The 18,281-nt window shown below is 35.5% G+C and overlaps 3 protein-coding genes across 3 annotated transcripts; all 3 read left to right on the top strand.

The window, feature by feature from the left end:
• The first annotated feature begins 201 nt into the window (after positions 1–201).
• LOC18036430 (metal transporter Nramp3) lies at positions 202–3,659 on the top strand. The gene is made up of 4 exons (XM_006425954.2): positions 202–834; positions 1,437–1,573; positions 1,684–2,336; positions 3,071–3,659. Exons 1-4 carry the CDS (start codon positions 299–301, stop codon positions 3,281–3,283), a joined length of 1,539 nt encoding a protein of 512 aa, XP_006426017.1. The 5' UTR covers positions 202–298; the 3' UTR covers positions 3,284–3,659.
• A 475-nt stretch (positions 3,660–4,134) lies between these two features.
• On the top strand, positions 4,135–8,156 carry LOC18036431 (FRIGIDA-like protein 3). Its single transcript, XM_006425956.2, has 4 exons — positions 4,135–4,450; positions 6,009–7,077; positions 7,276–7,451; positions 7,548–8,156. The coding sequence occupies exons 2-4, from the start codon at positions 6,042–6,044 to the stop codon at positions 8,040–8,042; spliced, it is 1,707 nt and encodes a 568-aa protein (XP_006426019.1). The 5' UTR covers positions 4,135–4,450; positions 6,009–6,041; the 3' UTR covers positions 8,043–8,156.
• An 871-nt stretch (positions 8,157–9,027) lies between these two features.
• On the top strand, positions 9,028–13,988 carry LOC18035907 (aspartic proteinase-like protein 2). Its single transcript, XM_006425958.2, has 12 exons — positions 9,028–9,631; positions 9,760–9,880; positions 10,155–10,582; positions 10,692–10,848; positions 11,138–11,220; positions 11,305–11,401; positions 11,556–11,628; positions 11,773–11,967; positions 12,571–12,695; positions 12,878–12,979; positions 13,064–13,161; positions 13,539–13,988. The coding sequence occupies exons 1-12, from the start codon at positions 9,381–9,383 to the stop codon at positions 13,708–13,710; spliced, it is 1,902 nt and encodes a 633-aa protein (XP_006426021.1). The 5' UTR covers positions 9,028–9,380; the 3' UTR covers positions 13,711–13,988.
• Positions 13,989–18,281: the final 4,293 nt, after the last annotated feature.

Genomic DNA, 18,281 nt, shown 5'->3' on the forward strand with positions numbered 1-18,281 from the left:
TTTTTCTCCCTTAACAATTTTGTCAAACAATTTTATTTAGACTTTATCTTCTCCTACCTAAGTTGAAAACCTATTAATAAATTTATGAAATACGTCTATATTTAAGAAATCATAAAAACGAAGGGACCGAGATGTTATTACTCAAGAATTACACCCAACATATAGATGGAGAGCATAAATAAAGGCACTCGAAGCCTTAGTTCTCATTTTACAAGTTGCTTCGCCTTAAGCTCTTTAGAAACCGATAAAACCAGACGGAAAAGCAAAGAAGACTCCCTTTGTTTATTGATTTACAGCCATGCCACCGCAGCAGCACGAGCAGGAACAAGACCATCTTCTACCGCTGTTAGCAGACGACAGGGAAGAAAGAGCGTACGACCCAACCGAAAAAGTCGTTGTAATCGGACTCGACGACGGGGACCTCGACAACTTGTCCACAGCGCCACCGTTTTCATGGAAGAAGCTCTGGCTGTTTACGGGTCCAGGATTCTTAATGAGCATCGCATTTCTGGATCCGGGGAACTTGGAGGGGGATCTGCAGTCAGGGGCGATTGCGGGGTACTCGCTGTTGTGGCTGCTGTTGTGGGCTACGGCTGTAGGATTGCTGGTTCAGCTCTTGTCGGCTCGGCTGGGCGTGGCGACTGGGCGCCATTTGGCTGAGCTGTGTCGTGAGGAGTACCCCTCGTGGGCCCGCATGGTGCTGTGGGTCATGGCTGAGCTGGCGCTCATTGGGTCTGATATTCAGGAGGTTATCGGGAGTGCTATTGCGATTAAGATTTTGAGTAATGGGATTTTGCCCCTTTGGTCTGGTGTTGTTATTACTGCTCTCGATTGGTAAGTCTTTTGTTTTGTTTTGTTTTGTTTTAAACTTTTTAAAGCTTGGTTTTTAACATTTTAGTTTGAAAGATAAACCCACCCCACAAAAAAAAAGCAAAAAAAAAAAAGGACTGGCTCTCTTGAGGCTGTCGATATGTTAGTTTCAATAATTTATGTGCATGTTAGTTCAGTTGATTAGAATTTATTTTACATATGCTCATTGTACTAAGGATTAAAGTCACTATCTCTGTATGATGGACTTTAATTAAATACAGCAAGGCTGATTGCTCGGTTCCCTGAAATGGCGTAAGCTCAGTATTCTATAATAAAAATATAAAATGTATTATGAATTTGTTTGTTAGCCTTTGTACTGGCGGAAAAGAACGAACTTTGGCGTTAACTTAATTTTTTGGTATTCAAAATATCAATCATTTTTCTTTTTCTTTCTTTCTCTTTTTTAAAAAGAGGATTCAAAATGTTAAATTCAGTTTTCCATGATTCTTTTTTATTTTTTCAGTGACTGAGCAGAGCATGTTTCCTTTTTTTTTGTTTCAACAAGATTTTCGTTCATTTTTTTACTAGTATTGACTTGATTCTCTCTTTCATTGTTCTTTATACAGTTTTATCTTTCTATTTCTTGAGAACTATGGTGTCAGAAAATTGGAAGCTGTTTTTGCAGTTCTCATTGCAACAATGGCACTTTCGTTTGCCTGGATGTTTGGTGAGACCAAGCCAAGTGGCTCTGAGCTTCTTATTGGTAGGACGTCTGCTTTGCTGATTTAAATTTTTTTGTTAATGTTCTAATTTGTATAAGAACAAGAATGCTCATTTCATCTAATGTGTAGTGAAATGCATTATCTGTTGCAGGCATTTTGGTTCCAAAACTCAGTTCCAAAACAATACAGCAGGCTGTTGGAGTTGTGGGCTGTATTATCATGCCTCATAATGTGTTTTTGCACTCCGCTCTTGTGCAATCAAGAGATATTGATAACAGTAAGAAAGGCCGTGTCCAAGAAGCTCTCAGATACTATTCCATTGAGTCTACTATTGCCCTTGTTGTTTCATTCATGATCAATCTTTTTGTTACAACTGTTTTTGCAAAGGGGTTTTATGGTACTGAACAGGCCAATAACATTGGCCTCGTAAATGCTGGCCAGTACCTTCAAGAGAAGTACGGAGGTGGACTTTTCCCAATTTTATATATCTGGGGTATTGGGTTATTAGCAGCTGGACAGAGTAGCACCATTACCGGCACTTATGCTGGGCAGTTTATCATGGGAGGTTTCCTAAATTTGAGGTTGAAAAAATGGATGAGGGCACTGATAACACGGAGCTGTGCCATTGTCCCAACTATTATTGTTGCACTTGTTTTTGATACCTCTGAAGACATGTTAGATGTTTTAAATGAATGGCTAAATGTGCTACAGTCAGTTCAGATCCCTTTTGCTCTTATCCCACTTTTATATTTGGTCTCCCAGGAGCATATCATGGGCACTTTCAAAATTGGCCCTATATTAAAGGTATGTTTAATAATTGCTTTGTTCTACATCTTACTCTAACTGTTGCAGATAGTCGAGTTTCATTTTCAGCTTTAGTTAGATGTAACAGTAGCTGCTGAATTTGTTGTTTTATCTCGTTCTTTCTTTCAATGCCTTACCTGGTCAATATAGTGTGTCTGAAGTATCCAACTTTTCTGAATTAAAGTCCATATTTTGCGTGTTTCTTGAGTATTAAAGCAATTTTGCATTTTTCCGGCATAGATATAGTTTACCTTCATCTCAATCATATTGGTAGTGTTGCCATTGGCATCAACTCGTGTCTACACAGACAAGTTGAATTATTTTAACAATAGCAGTCCTAGTTCTCAATCTGTTCATGAGTTATCATTCTGCTGTACATAATTTTTTTTTTCCTCTGCCTCATTATTTACCTTGCTAAAGAGAATTAAGGAAAGAGAGGAAAAATAATTCTAGTGAGACGACTGCTATAGCCCTATCCAAAGTTAAAGCTACAAAATATAAATCGTTCTAGTGGTCAATTTGCTTCCTATGTGGACGTTCATCTTTAGCTTATCGCGGGCAGATCCTGGTGGAGCTTAATTTCTGAGGTTTCCAGTTTCTTCTGTAGTGCAGAATAGAATCACTTAATCCATTATTATTATTTATATTGTGATTTTTAGCAATCTATTAAGCATTAGTGAATATTTGTATATCTACTCATGCTTTTCTCATTTTAAACTTCTCTCCATCTGCAGATGGTTTCATGGCTTGTGGCTGTCCTGGTGATACTGATCAATGGGTATCTTTTGCTGGAGTTTTTCTCCTCTGAAGCGAATGGCGTGTTGATTGCTACTGTTATTGGTGTTTTCACTACTGGATATGTGGCTTTTATAATTTACCTTGTTTCCCGGGGCATTACCTTTTCTAGTTGGCGTGCTCATCCGAAACTGGTACCGGGAACTGAGTAATTATTCTTTAACGCCGTGCCAAGCAGAATATTTGAACTATGCAATACTTTATTGCAGTTCTGGGAGATTGTCAACTACATTTACAAATTTTTTTTGGCTCTTATGTAAGTGTAGCCATTGATGTTTGTTACATGCATAGTTGTGATCTAGCCATGTACAGTGTTGAACTGAATGGCTACATCTCCATGCTGACTTGGAACAGCATAGGGTAGTTGCTTCTGTATAATAGAAGAACTTGTGTGCTACTTTATGTTGTATACTAGTAAACCAGCTGAATATGCAATTGAAACTATGTAGCTTTCGGGAATATGTAATGGAGCTGTGCAAGTAGTTTCTAGTAAAATTATTAACTATGCCAGTTGGCATTTTCCTGTTCTTTTCAGGCCTTTTCCTTTTCACGCAGTTCTGTTATTAATCACCATCATCATCATCATCATCATTAATTCAATCCTGAAAGAGTGGTGTGTTGTTATTCTATTGCTTGCATTGAGCACCTGGCAAACACGTACAAGGTTTTAAGGGTTCTGTGCGGATAAGATTTCTAAAAGTTTGTAACTTAGAGGTGTCTAAGAAACTGACGACGAGGGTACAGAATGAAGTCAATGAACCAATGGCATGTCGTATGATATCCACTAAAATTCCAGACCAATTAGCAATTTTATTAAAAAGTATGATTTTGTCCGCTTGATTTAAACAGTAGATCGCAGTTAGTTCTACTTCTGAAGTTAGCAGTAATTTTGTTAATTTTATAAGATAAGATAAATAAGTTTTTTTTTTAATTATATTATCATTAATTAAGGATAATCATGACATTGCGAGTTACTGTTGTCCAAAATATAAATCTAGTTTCATTTTATTCTCAGTACAATATCATAAAGCGAGTGAGCATAATCCCAAAAAAGGCCCACAATCTCTTATTACAGTCGGATAGCAAAAGTTAAGCTCCTGAAAAAATTGGGCATCAAGATGCAGGGTTCATACTTCGTCCAAGAACTAGAACAAAAGAAGCTTCAGTGACCAGTGTCTATATATATATTTCAAACAATAATATTTTTTTTTTAATTGCTAAATTGTCAGCCACCGTTCCTCGTATTCCCATTAATTTTCTTCTTCTGCCCACAACCTTCACAAACACCAGGCCCAGGGTTTTGTATTCTCTGCATTGAGGTACGCTGTATACCTTTATTCATTTTCTCTTTTAAAAAAATCAATTTGTAGGGTTTACTAATTTTTATTTTTATTTTTCGTCGAGCATGGTTCTCTGTGCGGCATTTGTATGGAATTTTGGTGGGTATTAGAGACTAAGTATGGAAGTTGTTCCAATGGCAGGTGGATAGCTGGTTTTTGCATGAATTCAGTTCAGTTATAAATTTGTTTCTGTGTTATTTAAACATTTTTTGGCATTAAGTTCTAGGAGAAATCTTTTGATTGCTTTGTTTAAATAATATAATTTAGTGAGATGTGTTGAAGGTTTCCTTTCTTGCTACTTGGTCTTGATGATGTGTGTTTTGTGTTATTGATGTTTAGCAAACGGATGGTTTCCTCTCTATAGGTTAGGATTAATTTTATTTATGTCCAGTATGGTTATTAGGTTCCTTGTGTTTAGTTAGATGAAATAGTGATGAGGAATTGCTTCAAATATTAGTATAGTGGAACCACAACTATCGCTTTGTGCCTTTTTGTTGCTGTATTTTCAGTTAGGTAATTACAGTTGCTAGGTGACTCCGCAGAGGCATCTGAATTTTATCCAGCTGAATATTTAGCTTACCTACCTGACATGCCTAGTTATATTTGAAAAGGCTAATAAAGCTTGGCTGGAATTCCAACCGAGCATTGTTATGCCTGCTCAACATGGGCATGGCTTACCATATGCGCTATTTCTCTCTTAACTGCCAGATTTAACTGAGTGAAGTGTGGAGAAATAGGAGCAAACACCGACACTGAATTTTATTTCTCTTTGCGTTTCCTTATTACTTCTACTTCCCTATTAATTATTTTTCGTGCACACTCCCAGGGGTTGTATGGGTAAAAAAAGTCTCTTTTATAATTTAATTCTAAGCCCACGGTGTGATGTATGTTCATTTTGATTCGAATGTATAACTGTGATTCTAACCATTAATAATGCCAAAAGGGAGAAGATTAATATCAATACTTTCACATTTGATATGAGAGTGTCTGGTATTTTCATTTCCTTTTGTACTAAAGCTTGATGTACATTGAAAAAAATAAGCAAAGAGACTGATAGGGTGGGATGTTCAAAGTTTTCCAAATAGCTACGCTACCTCTGCATCTTGCATATTTGTTAAAAGTAGAGGTTCAACAGGGGTTCTATCACGAAACCAAGGAGGATCCAATTGGTTTGCATCCAAAAATGGAGCACATTTTAATCCTCACTTGCTGTTAGCTTACTGGTCATAATCTAATCATTGATTAAAATATTGGTTTGCCTAATGTTGTAATAAATTAGCACTCAAGAGACCCAGCAAAATGTTGTGAGGGAACTGTTCTACAAAAACATTTTGAGGTGACTGTGAGAGAGAGTAATTTGTTCTGACTGAAAGTTTCTCTCTAAAAGTTTAACAGAGGCTTCAAAAAAAGGTTTTAACTCTAAATTGAAAAAGGGGAGGTACTATTTTGCTCCATATTTTGTTGGGTGGACTTGCTTTGTATCTGTTAGTCTATATTGACCCTTTTTTTATTTTTAATTTCCCAATGGCTTGTGTAGAATTGCTCTGGCGCAGTGGAACTTTTCATAACCATGGATAGTACGGAACAAATTTTGGAAATTGATACTGCCTCCTCTCTGATAGAACAGCTTGGTAAGGCGCTGGTTGAACTTGAGGCCCTGAAGAATGCACCTTTTGACAAGGTTCAGTGGAAGGAGATTGAAGAACATTTCTACAATCTTGAGACAACGCTGAAAAGAAAATCTGAAGAGCTAGAAGCTAGGGAGAAGGAATATGAGGAGAAAGAATCCAAAACTCATGCATTGCTTGCTGAAAGAGAGGCAGCCGTTGCTGCTAAAGAGCAAGACTTCATAGATCGAGTGCAGGAGCTTAAAGATGCTGCTGTTGCTGCCATTGGAGATGCACGTGGAAATTATCAACCAACATCTTTCGATCCTGTTGATGAGGGAGACAATCAAGACAGTAAGGTAAGCAGCTCTCTTGGTGATAACAAATCCCCAGAAGAGGACTTTCCTCATGAGATGAGTGAAAATGATAAAGGCGTGAATGTTAAGCCACGTCCAGAGCTAACACAATTTTGCAAGCAGATGGATGCGAAAGGGCTTCTGAATTTTATCATCGAGAATAGAAAAAATCTATATGCCATTCGTGAGGAACTTCCTGTTGCATTAGAAAGTGCAACAGAACCAGCCCATTTGGTGCTGGATCTACTGGAGGGATTTTACCTTCCTGATGAAACTAACCAACCATTGGATGAAAGGAATGCGGCCCTTCAGGGTATGCGCAAATCCTGTACTATGATTATAGAAGCCACGGCCGCCTTATTGGCAAGAATTGACCCAGGTGCTGATCACCTTCTGAACCCTGAAACCAAGCAGCAAGCCAAGGCAATTGCCGATGAGTGGAAGCCTAAGTTGGCTAATGCGGGCATTGATGCTGCTGATGCAAATTCATTGGAAGCACTGGCATTTTTGCAGCTTCTTGCAACCTTTAGGATTGCTTCAGAGTTTGATGAAGAAGAACTCTGCAAGCTTGTTCTTGTAGTTCCTCATTGCAGGCAGGCACCTGAGCTCTGCCATTCTCTTGGGTTAGCACATAAAGTACCAGGTTGGTGTTTTTTAATCTAACCTGATGGTGTCTGGGGACTGGACCTGCATTTCCCATAAGATGTCTCTCACAGTCATAGGGCATGGCAGTGTGTTTTCAGAGAAATCTGTTACACTGCTTGGTATAATAATTCTGCAATACAGGGATTGTTTATCTTTACATGACGTGGAATTTGCTAAGCCTTTATTATTTATGCAGGGATTATCGAGATTTTGGTAAACAATGCGAAGCAAATTGATGCTGTACATTTGATTCATGCTTTCCAGCTTACTGAAAACTTTCCTCCTGTGCCCCTCCTGAAGACGTACTTGAAGGATTTGAGGAGAAATTCACAAGGAAAGGGTGGGAATTCAGGCGGCGCTACTGGTGCACAGGTTTGTTTTGCATCCTTTAGCAAATTGACATGGTAGGAACTCTGTAACTTGACAGGGACTCAGAAATTTTTTTTTTTTTTTTCTGTTTATGTACAGAATGATGCAAACGCACAAGAACTTGCAGCTCTTAAGGCTGTCATCAGTTGTATTGAACGGTACAAGCTTGAAGCTGAGTACCCACTTGATCCACTTCAGAAAAGGGTTGCTCAGCTGGAGAGGTCCAAATCTGATAAGAAGAGGGGTAGAGATTTTAGTAAACATCAACAGTCCAAGAAGCACAGAGCCAACGGAGGATATCGTGGATTCCGTGCTTCTGGTGGCAATGCTGCTTCCAGCAGGCAGGCTCCACCTGTTTATGCTGACAGGACTGCTTATGGAGCAATGCCAGCAAGGTATCATCAGGCTGCTTCAAATCATTATGATTATCAAGTTCCTGGTCAGTCTGCATACGCTCAACAAATAAATGATCAAAGATTATACTACTATCCCCAAGATGATAGGGTTGCTCCGAACTCATACAATGCGGCTCCAGCTAATTATAACTGTTATGCAGGTAGTGGATTGCAGCCTTCTCACCAGCCATATATGTAGCTATCAAAGACCTTTTTTAACGAGGACATCCTCACTTTGTTTGTTAAAGTGAGGATGTCATTAAAATATTAAAAAAATACTGATTTTAATGCATTAGAGACCCTTTTTTTTGTTTATTAATATATTGAAATCTGTATTTTTTTTTAAATTTATTAGTGGCATCCTTAATTAAAATGAGAATATTTTCACTAGAGAATTATTTGTACCGCTATAATATGCAAGTTTTGTGGAGTTTAGTGAATATGTAAGATATTTTTTTCTTTCTTTTTCCGAAGGTGCTATTATTATTATATTTTTTTTGTTCGGTATCCTTTTGCTCAAATGTCTTAAAGATAAGTGTATTGCAAGGTAGCGTCTTCCTTCATTAAAGATACAAACTTTTGTAACTCAATTTTGTAAACATATTTAATTAGTCTTTTTGCTAGTGGACTTGCGGCTCATTAGTGGGCTGGGCTGGTGGTCTTAACAATATTTTTGACGCGAAAAATGGGCTGGTGGTCTTACAAGATTCTAAGTTTGCCTAAGAGTCAACAACAGACCTGTCTCTTTCTTTAGTAAATAATGACAATTAATCCATCTATTGTTAAGAGGACAAGGAGGGTTAGAATATTAATTACGAGGCACAAAAGCTCTCTAATCATACTCTAAATCAGCCTCTTTATTAGAATGTGTAGTTATGATCGGCATACAAACGACGACACGCGACCAAGACAGAGAAGCGGAAAGCCCATCCTGTTGGTCATGTAGCAGAGCTGAACTAAATGAATCTATGATCTGTTTGATGATATTATTTGAATAATATGATTATTTATATTTTAGAGAGGCCGTGAACCAACAGGAAACAGAAATATTATGAAAGTTGAAAGGTAGCAAGCGACTTGCCCAAAAGATTTTATTAAATAATGTTTTTGGATTACATTTCCAAACAGTAATATAAATATCTTGGAGCCTACGATTAGCATTTGAAAATAAATATTTAATGTTGCGGTGGTTGCCAGTTAGCGAGTCTTTGTCCTTCGGGGGGTTGCAGGGTCGTTTTAGTTTGGTGTTGAACGAAATCGAAGGATAACCCTCCATTTTTACGAGAGAGGTTACTGTATGCAACTTGGCTATACGGCGTCGTTTCACGTCGTTTACAAAGAAAATATAGAAGGAACATACACGTCAACCCGGTTGTGACGAAGGCTGGTGCGAAGTTTTAATTTCCCCTGACGCTTGCTCGCTCTTGAAGGAAGAAGAGAGAGTGAGATAGAAAGAGCAGTGGTATTTTTTTTTTTCATATTCACTCACATTCTGGTTCCTTCCTCGTCTGTCTCGATTGGCAACAAGTGAATTCAAATGGCACGGGCATCGATTCCACTGCTTACCACCATTGTCGCCTTCGTTTACGTCATCCAATCAAATCCCGCCACCTCCACTGCCACTATCCTCCACGGTCGGACCCGTCCCGCCATGGTGCTCCCGCTCTACCTTTCTCAGCCAAATATCTCCAGAAGCATCTCCATTTCTCGTCGGCACCTCCAGAGATCCCACCCGAATTCCCACCCTAACGCTCGCATGCGCCTCTACGACGATCTCCTCCTCAACGGGTAAGCCAAAACCCAAAAGAAAAATAATAATAATAAACAAAATCATTTTACGTCGTTTCAAGTTTGGTTTAGTTAGATCTCTTTGATTTCGTCGCTGAGTGTTTGTGTTGCGCAATTTGGCGTCGAAGGTATTACACGACGCGGCTCTGGATCGGGACGCCACCTCAGACTTTTGCGCTTATTGTTGATACGGGGAGTACTGTTACCTATGTGCCTTGCGCTACTTGCGAGCACTGTGGCGACCACCAGGTCGACATTTTTTCCCCAAAAAAAAAGGATAATAATAATTTGTCATTATTCACTGATAAAATTATGTATATATGCTGCTTCTTGCTAAGAATATTAAATTACACCCATATATTTGCCTAATTGACCAAAAAAAAAATATATTGTTAAGTTCCAATGCTATATCCTAAATCATAGTTGATTTTTATTTATTTATTTTGTAACTTATTACAAATATGCAAGAAAAATTTGGTTACGTAATTGATTGGAAGAATGTGTTGATGTTTGGCTTTACCAGGATCCGAAATTTGAGCCTGATTTGTCAAGCACCTACCAACCTGTAAAATGCAATTTGTATTGCAATTGTGACCGCGAGAGGGCACAATGTGTTTATGAGAGGAAATACGCGGAAATGAGTTCTAGCAGTGGCGTCCTGGGTGAGGATATTATATCCTTCGGCAATGAAAGTGACCTTAAACCCCAGCGTGCTGTTTTTGGTTGTGAAAATGTTGAAACTGGTGACCTTTATAGTCAGCATGCTGATGGCATTATAGGATTGGGCCGTGGTGATCTCAGTGTTGTAGACCAACTTGTTGAGAAAGGTGTGATTAGTGATTCATTCTCATTATGCTATGGTGGGATGGATGTTGGTGGGGGTGCAATGGTTCTTGGTGGGATTTCTCCTCCCAAAGACATGGTGTTTACCCATTCGGACCCCGTACGCAGGTATGTTTAAAAAATGGTTTTATCTCTTAGATAAAATCCATCATGCACTTGCCCGACAAATATATTTGATACATTTCACACATTTACTCTAGTTTCGGGATGGCAACAGTCCATACTACAACATTGATTTGAAGGTGATACATGTTGCGGGGAAGCCTCTACCTCTTAACCCAAAGGTATTTGATGGGAAACATGGAACTGTTCTGGACAGTGGTACAACATATGCTTACCTGCCAGAAGCAGCATTTCTGGCATTTAAGGATGCGGTAAGATGCTGATTCTCTAACTTTCATCATTGATTGCAGTCACTAGACTCATTTGTCCTCGTGCAAAATTGCATGATGAGGTTCAAGGGCTTGAATATTTTGAGTTCTTTCTAAAACATGTTAACGGAGGGGCTTAGTTTGACTGATATCTATCTTTACTGTTTACTGATGGTCTGAGTTGTTATTGTCATTGTAGCTATTGACTTGCAGTCTGATATTTTAGAGACTGTGATTATTGTCTTCTCTCTTTCTTCTTTTTACTTTGACAATGAACTTGTTCCTTTTGCAGATTATGAGTGAACTTCAATCCTTAAAGCAGATTCGCGGTCCTGATCCAAATTATAATGATATTTGTTTTTCTGGTGCTCCTAGGTATTTTCTGTAGAATAAGGATTCAAATGATGATTGAATGCTTTTTTCTACTGCAGTTAACATTTGATTGATTTTCTTTGTCAGTGATGTCTCCCAACTCTCAGATACCTTTCCAGCAGTTGAGATGGCATTCGGCAATGGGCAAAAGTTGTTGCTATCACCTGAAAATTATTTATTCCGGGTAAGTAGTTGATAGTGAGTCTTTTTCTTTGGAGAAACAAAATCCTAATTTCGCTGTAACTTTCATTGATCTCTTTTGGCTGTCACCCTCATATTGGATATGTATTGACTGATTATGGGCTTTCTGTTGTATTTTACACAAAATATTTATAAAGCATTCAAAGGTGCGTGGTGCATATTGCCTGGGGATTTTTCAGAATGGAAGAGATCCAACTACTCTCCTAGGAGGTATATCCGGCCTTACTGAACTTCTTTCAGTAGCTATTCATCGTGTTATGCCCTACTACTCTTGTTGAACAACAAAACTTGGCCCACCATAATCCTTATTTTTATTAGTAATTTTTAAAGATTGTCAAAATATGATTGTAACAGGAATTATTGTTCGCAATACTCTTGTTATGTATGACCGTGAACATTCAAAAATTGGTTTTTGGAAGACTAATTGTTCTGAGTTATGGGAAAGACTGCACATAACTGGTGCTCTGTCGCCAATTCCTTCTTCTTCAGAGGGAAAGAACTCATCTACAGACTTATCCCCCAGTGAGCCACCAAATTATGTTCTTCCAGGTACCGTATGCTGCAGCTCATCAAGTAATCATATATGTTTTTTTCTACAACTCCTTCGTATATGGACACTTGTTGTGGCCCACACTATATTGGATGTGAAAGATCACTATTGTAGTGGCTAATTAGCTATTTAGCATCATTGCTTGTGGAAGGTCTTAAAATCAAATTTTTATTATGTGCATGAGATTGGAGAGATTGCTTAGGGTTTCTGAGTTTTTTGTTTTGCATGGATAGCTATACTACATACGTAAAAATTGGGCTTGAAGTTAGGGCATGGTATGATAGAATAAGAAAAATGTGTGATGAATTGTAATCTAAAAAGTGAAGAGCAAGGCGCATATTCTATCATGTTACTTAAAAACAGCGGCATTTTCCCATTGTGCATTTTTCAATTATTTTGGCCATGTTGATTTTTGTGTCAAGAAAGAATATTTTGCCACCAGAATTTGTATATATGTTTCACTACTGACATTTCATCTTCACCAAATATAGCTAGTATTATCCTTTGTTGAATATTTTGTGTTATATCATCATTTTTCAAATTTATTTAACTTGAGTTTGATGTTCTCTGATGATATTTTCTTCATTAAACCTGGATTACAGGGGATCTGCAAATTGGCCGTATAACATTTGACATGTTTTTGAGCATCAACTACTCGGATCTGAGACCACACATCCCTGAACTAGCTGATTCTATTGCTCAGGAGTTGGATGTTAATACTTCTCAGGTTAGAAAATGTTTTTGTTGCAATGCTGGAATATTTGTTGTAGTTTAGGATTGAACTTCTTGACGAACTATGACAGTTTGAAGCTTTACACTATCCTAGTACTTTGTATGATCATTTTTTTTTTCTTTTGGGTGTGGTCCATATAACTTTACAATGCCACTGATTATTGTAAGTGATTTCAGGTCCATTTATTGAATTTTATGTCCAAAGGAAATAATTCTTTCATTGCATGGGCCGTATTCCCTTCAGGATCTGCTAACTACATTTCTAATGCCACTGCACTGGTAAGTTTGCTTTCTTTTATGAAGCGGAGAATATGTGTGCATATATTTGCAATTTTTTGCTTGACCATTTTGTTCTGCCTGCAGAGAATAATTTCTCGGCTTGCCGAACATCGCGTGCACATCCCCGACACCTTTGGAAATTATAAGTTGCTTCAATGGAATATTGAGCCTCAAGTAAAGAGGTAGACCACTGTTTCGCTATGTGGGATTCTTCTGTTGTATTTTACTTCAAAGTTATCCTTTAACATTTTGGCTTAGATTTCTATTATTATCTCCCCCCCTCCCCCCCCTTTTCTCGTGAGAAGTTAAGAGTTCTATTGTTTAGTATTCAGTTTAACAAGGCCTCTCTCTGTGCGACACATATGTTTACCCAACCACAAAAATATATGGATGACAAACAAACAAGATGTAATTTCAAATTCCAGATATGGTTATATATCATACATGCTTATGACGAGCGACCTTAGGAGTAACCATTGACCTGGATTTCCATTTTTTGTTACCAATACATATCATTTTCTTTACCTTTATTTATGAAGTGTGATCTTCTGTTATGTAGGACATGGTGGCAAGAACATTTTCTGATGGTGGTCTTAGCCATTACCATTATGATGGTTGTGGGGTTATCAGTGTTTGGAATATTGTTTATTTTGAGGCGGAGACACCAATCCGTGAATTCATACAAACCAGTTGATGCAGCCTTGCCGGAACAAGAGCTCCAGCCTTTATAATCGGGTGATACATGCAGAATTACATCATGGTAGCGTTTTTGACTTGTTAGTTAACAGCCGTGGAGTTGACAGTTTTAGCATTCACAGCTGAAGGAATTTTTCTTGGGTAACAGGGTCCGTCTTTTCCAACGCCTTATTATATATGTTATTCAGTTTTTCATTAAAGAAAATAGAGGTTTAGGGAAAAGGTTGGTGGTTGCATTTAATTTGTATGTGAATATTGTAAGATATAATGGAGTGAATCAAAAAGCATGTTCAATGAAAAGTCATTTCCCAAATGTCTTGTTTTCTAAATCATCAGCGGTCGCCCGTGGTTGCCTCCATGGTTTTGCATTTTGTTTTCGTGTGAGATTGAGGAAAGTTGGCTATGACTACCATGCGCGGATGCACGAGATCTATTGGTAGATCCCATTTAATAAAATATTCAATTATTTTTATTAATTCCAAACTCAATTAAAACAGCCATTACAACTTTAGTTTCAATTGTAATTCTAATTACAATAACAATTGTAATCGTAATTCCATCAACAGTTACAATTGTTATTATAATAATATTTAATAAAAACTACAATAACAATAGCAATAATAAAATTATAGTTGTAGCAATAACTAATTGTATTTACAATTTTGTTATAGCAATAACTAACTGTATTTACAATTTTGTTATAGCAATAACTAATTGTATTTACAATTTTGTTATAGCAATAACTAACTGTATTTACAATTTTGTTATAGCAATAACTAATTGTATTTACAATTTTGTTAAAGACACAATTCTAATTACAACTGCAATTACGATCATAATTATAATTGTATTATTAATTGTAATTAAAACAACAAATACAGTCGCAATTGACAAGAACAACTATAACAACGGTAACCATTGCAATTACAACTCCTTTTACATCGATAATTACAATTATAACTGCAATTATAGTTCCTATCACAATTATAATTCCAATTACAGTTACAATTAAAATTACTATTACTATTACAATTACAATTACAATTCCAAATTTCCAATCACAATGTTAATGACAGTTCCCATTATAGTTATAGTTGTCATTTCACTTCAATGACAATTACAACCGCGGACTAATTCCAATTTGGACAACAATTTGTATTAAAATAATAATTACAATTTGCATTACAATTGTAGTTATAGATTTTTCTATGACGCTGTATGATTTTTTATATACTGGGATTATAATTCTTTTTTTCCTTCTTTTAATTTGTAAGAAATCATTTTAACCGATTTGTTAACTAGTTACAATATTTTTAAAGGATTTATATTTTTTATTAATATAAATATTTTTTGCTGTTGATCAAATCTACTAATGCACATTTGTTATATTTAATTATTTTTTCAAGATTTACTTATATTACTTGATTGAACCAAGTCTTCCCTAATCTAAAATACTAGCTTAATCTAGAATATATCTGAAAAAAAATCATGTTATTATATTGCATTAATCTTAAATTAAATACACTAAAAGTATAAATATTGGGTGAGTTTCTTTCTTAATAAACTTGCGGCTAGTAGTTGAGAGAGACAACAATAGACGGACAAGTACCTATGAGTCTATGACACATGGACTAAATTGTTTGGGACATTAACAAGCAAGCAGTTGAGACAATAAGAGACCGACACCGACTCCAAAACTTATGACGCCAAGTTAACTAACAAATAAACAAAAAAATAAATTGTAATTTCAACCGTAATAAGCGGTTACTTTTTAATCAATATTACACACGTGTAACAATTGTGTTGGCTGCGCGTCATGTCAAAGCGAAGCATGCAAACACCAGACGCATGGTAGGCGGACGGGAGTTATGAGAAGTTTGACATCAATCCTTTGAAAGTGGATGCAGAACGAAGAGCAGAGTAAATCGATTGACCGAGCCGAACTTATCTGACGTTTCCTCACCAGGAGACTTTTCAATCACGATTTTAAACTCTTCTGTGAATAAAGAATAAAAATACTGACAGTCAAAGATGCCCCGTTGGATCCCATATAAGCCAAAATCGTAAATTCCGTCTATTATTGCTACGGTTGATGACCTTTCTTCCCCTCTTTCTTTAATATTCTATGATAACAAATCGACTAGCAAGTGCATGTATTTTAATATGTATATGACAGTCGAAGCAAACTGCTCGCCGAGACGTTCTGTCCCGATTCAACTTTCAAACGAAGAGTAATAACTACAGCCTCGAATACAGAGTGATTACACAAAGGAATTGATCGAGAAGTGGTTAATTATATAGTCTCTGTGATATTTATTTAACAAATTACTTAACGCCAAATCATTTGTACAGTATTTGCGACTTATCTTATTGTTAAACAAATATTGAGGGAAAATACCCACCTTACTCTCTCTCTCTCTCTTTTTTTTTTTAAGTGCCTTCTCAAAAAGACAAAAATTGACATTTATCCTATGATTTCGTTTGCCATAAGACATTCATGTCCATCTAGTTTTCTGGAGTAAATTCAATGGTGAAAATGGTTAGGAATGACCAAATCTTCCATTAGTTTAAAATTTCATAAGGTCTCACTGTGAATAAGATTAATTTTGATAAGTTTTTTAGAAATATATAGGAAATAAAAGAAAAAAAGTTCTTCAAATTCTTAAAGATATGGGGTTTGGTTTTATACTTTTTACCCCAATCCTCACATGCATATAAGTATGTATATTTTTACTTATTATTTATCTAAATATATATGATTCAAGATATTATTCCAATACTTTGAAGATATTTTTCTGTTTTTAATAAAATAAGTACTTTACAATATGATAGTGATAGTTTTTTTGAGTTATTTTAATATTTATTTCACCAAAATTGTACATGAATATCTACAAATAAAATAGGTACATGAATAGGGAACTTGTGGCCATGGGCAAAGTGGTTCCCATATGAAAATTCTCCATGTGTACCTTCATAAATGTATTAGGAAATAAGGTGGATTCTAAATAGGGGTGGGAATGAAGAAGGCCTTCCACCCTTATCCCACTCCATTGCCATGTATTTTATTATAAACCATATGATTTTTCTTTTGAACACTTTAGGTAAACAGTTATTAAAAAAAAAAAAAACAAGTCAATTGATAAGATAATAGTTGTATGCACTTTGTATGCTAAGTAAGATTAATTGTTATCCTTTGCACTTGAGAAATTCTATGTAAGGACTCTCCTAATCTAATTTTTCCTTAATTTTATGCAAGATTTGAGCATATGTCATTTAAAAGTTCAAAGATTGGGTTTTAATTTATTTACAATTTTCTTTAATAAATACCAAGCTCTAACGTTCTTATGCTTAACTGGTAGTAGACGTAGATTGATAGGATAGTTAAGCACTCGATATCTTTCTAACACCTGACCAAGCTTACGCGATTAGGTATGTTCTAATCGAATTGTGATTAAATCTTACCATAACCCAAATGACTAAATAAAAATTTAATAATACTTTCGGTGAGATTAGATAACGTTCCAATTCAAATGACTTTATAAGAGATATTTTTATTAATTAAAATATTTTATTAAAACAATGACAAGATCTCTCTATTTATAATAGGATAAACCTACTTTCCTACATTAATGCAAAATAAAAATTAAATCATAAGATGTAGCTATTCGCATTTTAAAAATTACTTCGAATACTCTAATTTTAATAAAAGTTTTATTACAAAAAATCCATCATTTGTATTATTTTTAAAGACAATTTATTATAAATCAATATTACATAATTATTTTGAACACTCGTATATTGCACTCGTTATTTTATTTATAATTCTCATACCTTAAGCCTTAAAAACTTTATTTCCAACATTTTAATCAATATTTAGATGAACAATGAAAAAATAATATTTTGAAAAGAATTTGGCTACAAATATGTCTGATACTTTTTTTTTTATTTTTCAAAAATAAATGAAAACAAAAGAATTACAAAATATCCTTGTTTTTTCCTTTTTGCTTTTGACTCTTCTTGTTCTTGTTCTTCGTCTTTTTCTCTTTTTTTTTATAGTATTTATAGAATTGTTTTATTATTACATTCTTATTGTAAATGTTTTTGGACGCCTTATAAAAAAATATTTTAGATGCAAAATCCAATATTGAACAAAAAATAAACAAAAATTAGTAACTAAAATTTTGTTAAATAATTTGTTTACAAGTCGTTCGTTATATTACTATAAGTATGTCTTAAATCTCTTAAAATTGGGGTGCGGAATAGTTTTATTGCTATTTCAAGTAAACACAACTACTTAATTAAAATAATTTAGTAATTTTTTTTTAAATTTTAAAGAGCATGCAAAGTAAAACTTTTTTTTTTTAATTTAGGAAATGAATGTACAAATTAAAAGTGTTCAAAGTAATTTACAAAGTGCAAATTAAAGACTAAATACCTATCATAATTGACTCCAATTAAAATAAAAAAATAACAAATAAACCCAAAATAATTAAAATCTTGAAATCTTCTAATAACGTCGGACATCATTAACCAAATTTTACAAACTAACAGAATTCAAAACTCTCGTGATAAACTACAATTATACATTCTTTCTCTACTTGTCTAT

Source organism: Citrus clementina, unplaced genomic scaffold, assembly GCF_000493195.1.
Source record: "Citrus clementina cultivar Clemenules unplaced genomic scaffold, Citrus_clementina_v1.0 scaffold_7, whole genome shotgun sequence".
Lineage (NCBI taxonomy): Eukaryota > Viridiplantae > Streptophyta > Magnoliopsida > Sapindales > Rutaceae > Citrus > Citrus x clementina.

Bases quoted from the DNA above. Each gene is read 5' to 3' on its own strand.
- LOC18036431 (XM_006425956.2), top strand. From the start codon at position 6,042: ATGGATAGTACGGAACAAATTTTGGAAATTGATACTGCCTCCTCTCTG. The intron at 7,078-7,275 runs GTTGGTGTTTTT...TTATTTATGCAG, and splicing joins GTTAGCACATAAAGTACCAG to GGATTATCGAGATTTTGGTA. The intron at 7,452-7,547 runs GTTTGTTTTGCA...GTTTATGTACAG, and splicing joins GCGGCGCTACTGGTGCACAG to AATGATGCAAACGCACAAGA.
- LOC18036430 (XM_006425954.2), top strand. From the start codon at position 299: ATGCCACCGCAGCAGCACGAGCAGGAACAAGACCATCTTCTACCGCTG. The intron at 1,574-1,683 runs GTAGGACGTCTG...TATCTGTTGCAG, and splicing joins TGGCTCTGAGCTTCTTATTG to GCATTTTGGTTCCAAAACTC. The intron at 2,337-3,070 runs GTATGTTTAATA...CTCCATCTGCAG, and splicing joins AAATTGGCCCTATATTAAAG to ATGGTTTCATGGCTTGTGGC.
- LOC18035907 (XM_006425958.2), top strand. From the start codon at position 9,381: ATGGCACGGGCATCGATTCCACTGCTTACCACCATTGTCGCCTTCGTT. The intron at 9,881-10,154 runs GTCGACATTTTT...TGGCTTTACCAG, and splicing joins AGCACTGTGGCGACCACCAG to GATCCGAAATTTGAGCCTGA. The intron at 11,402-11,555 runs GTAAGTAGTTGA...ATATTTATAAAG, and splicing joins CTGAAAATTATTTATTCCGG to CATTCAAAGGTGCGTGGTGC.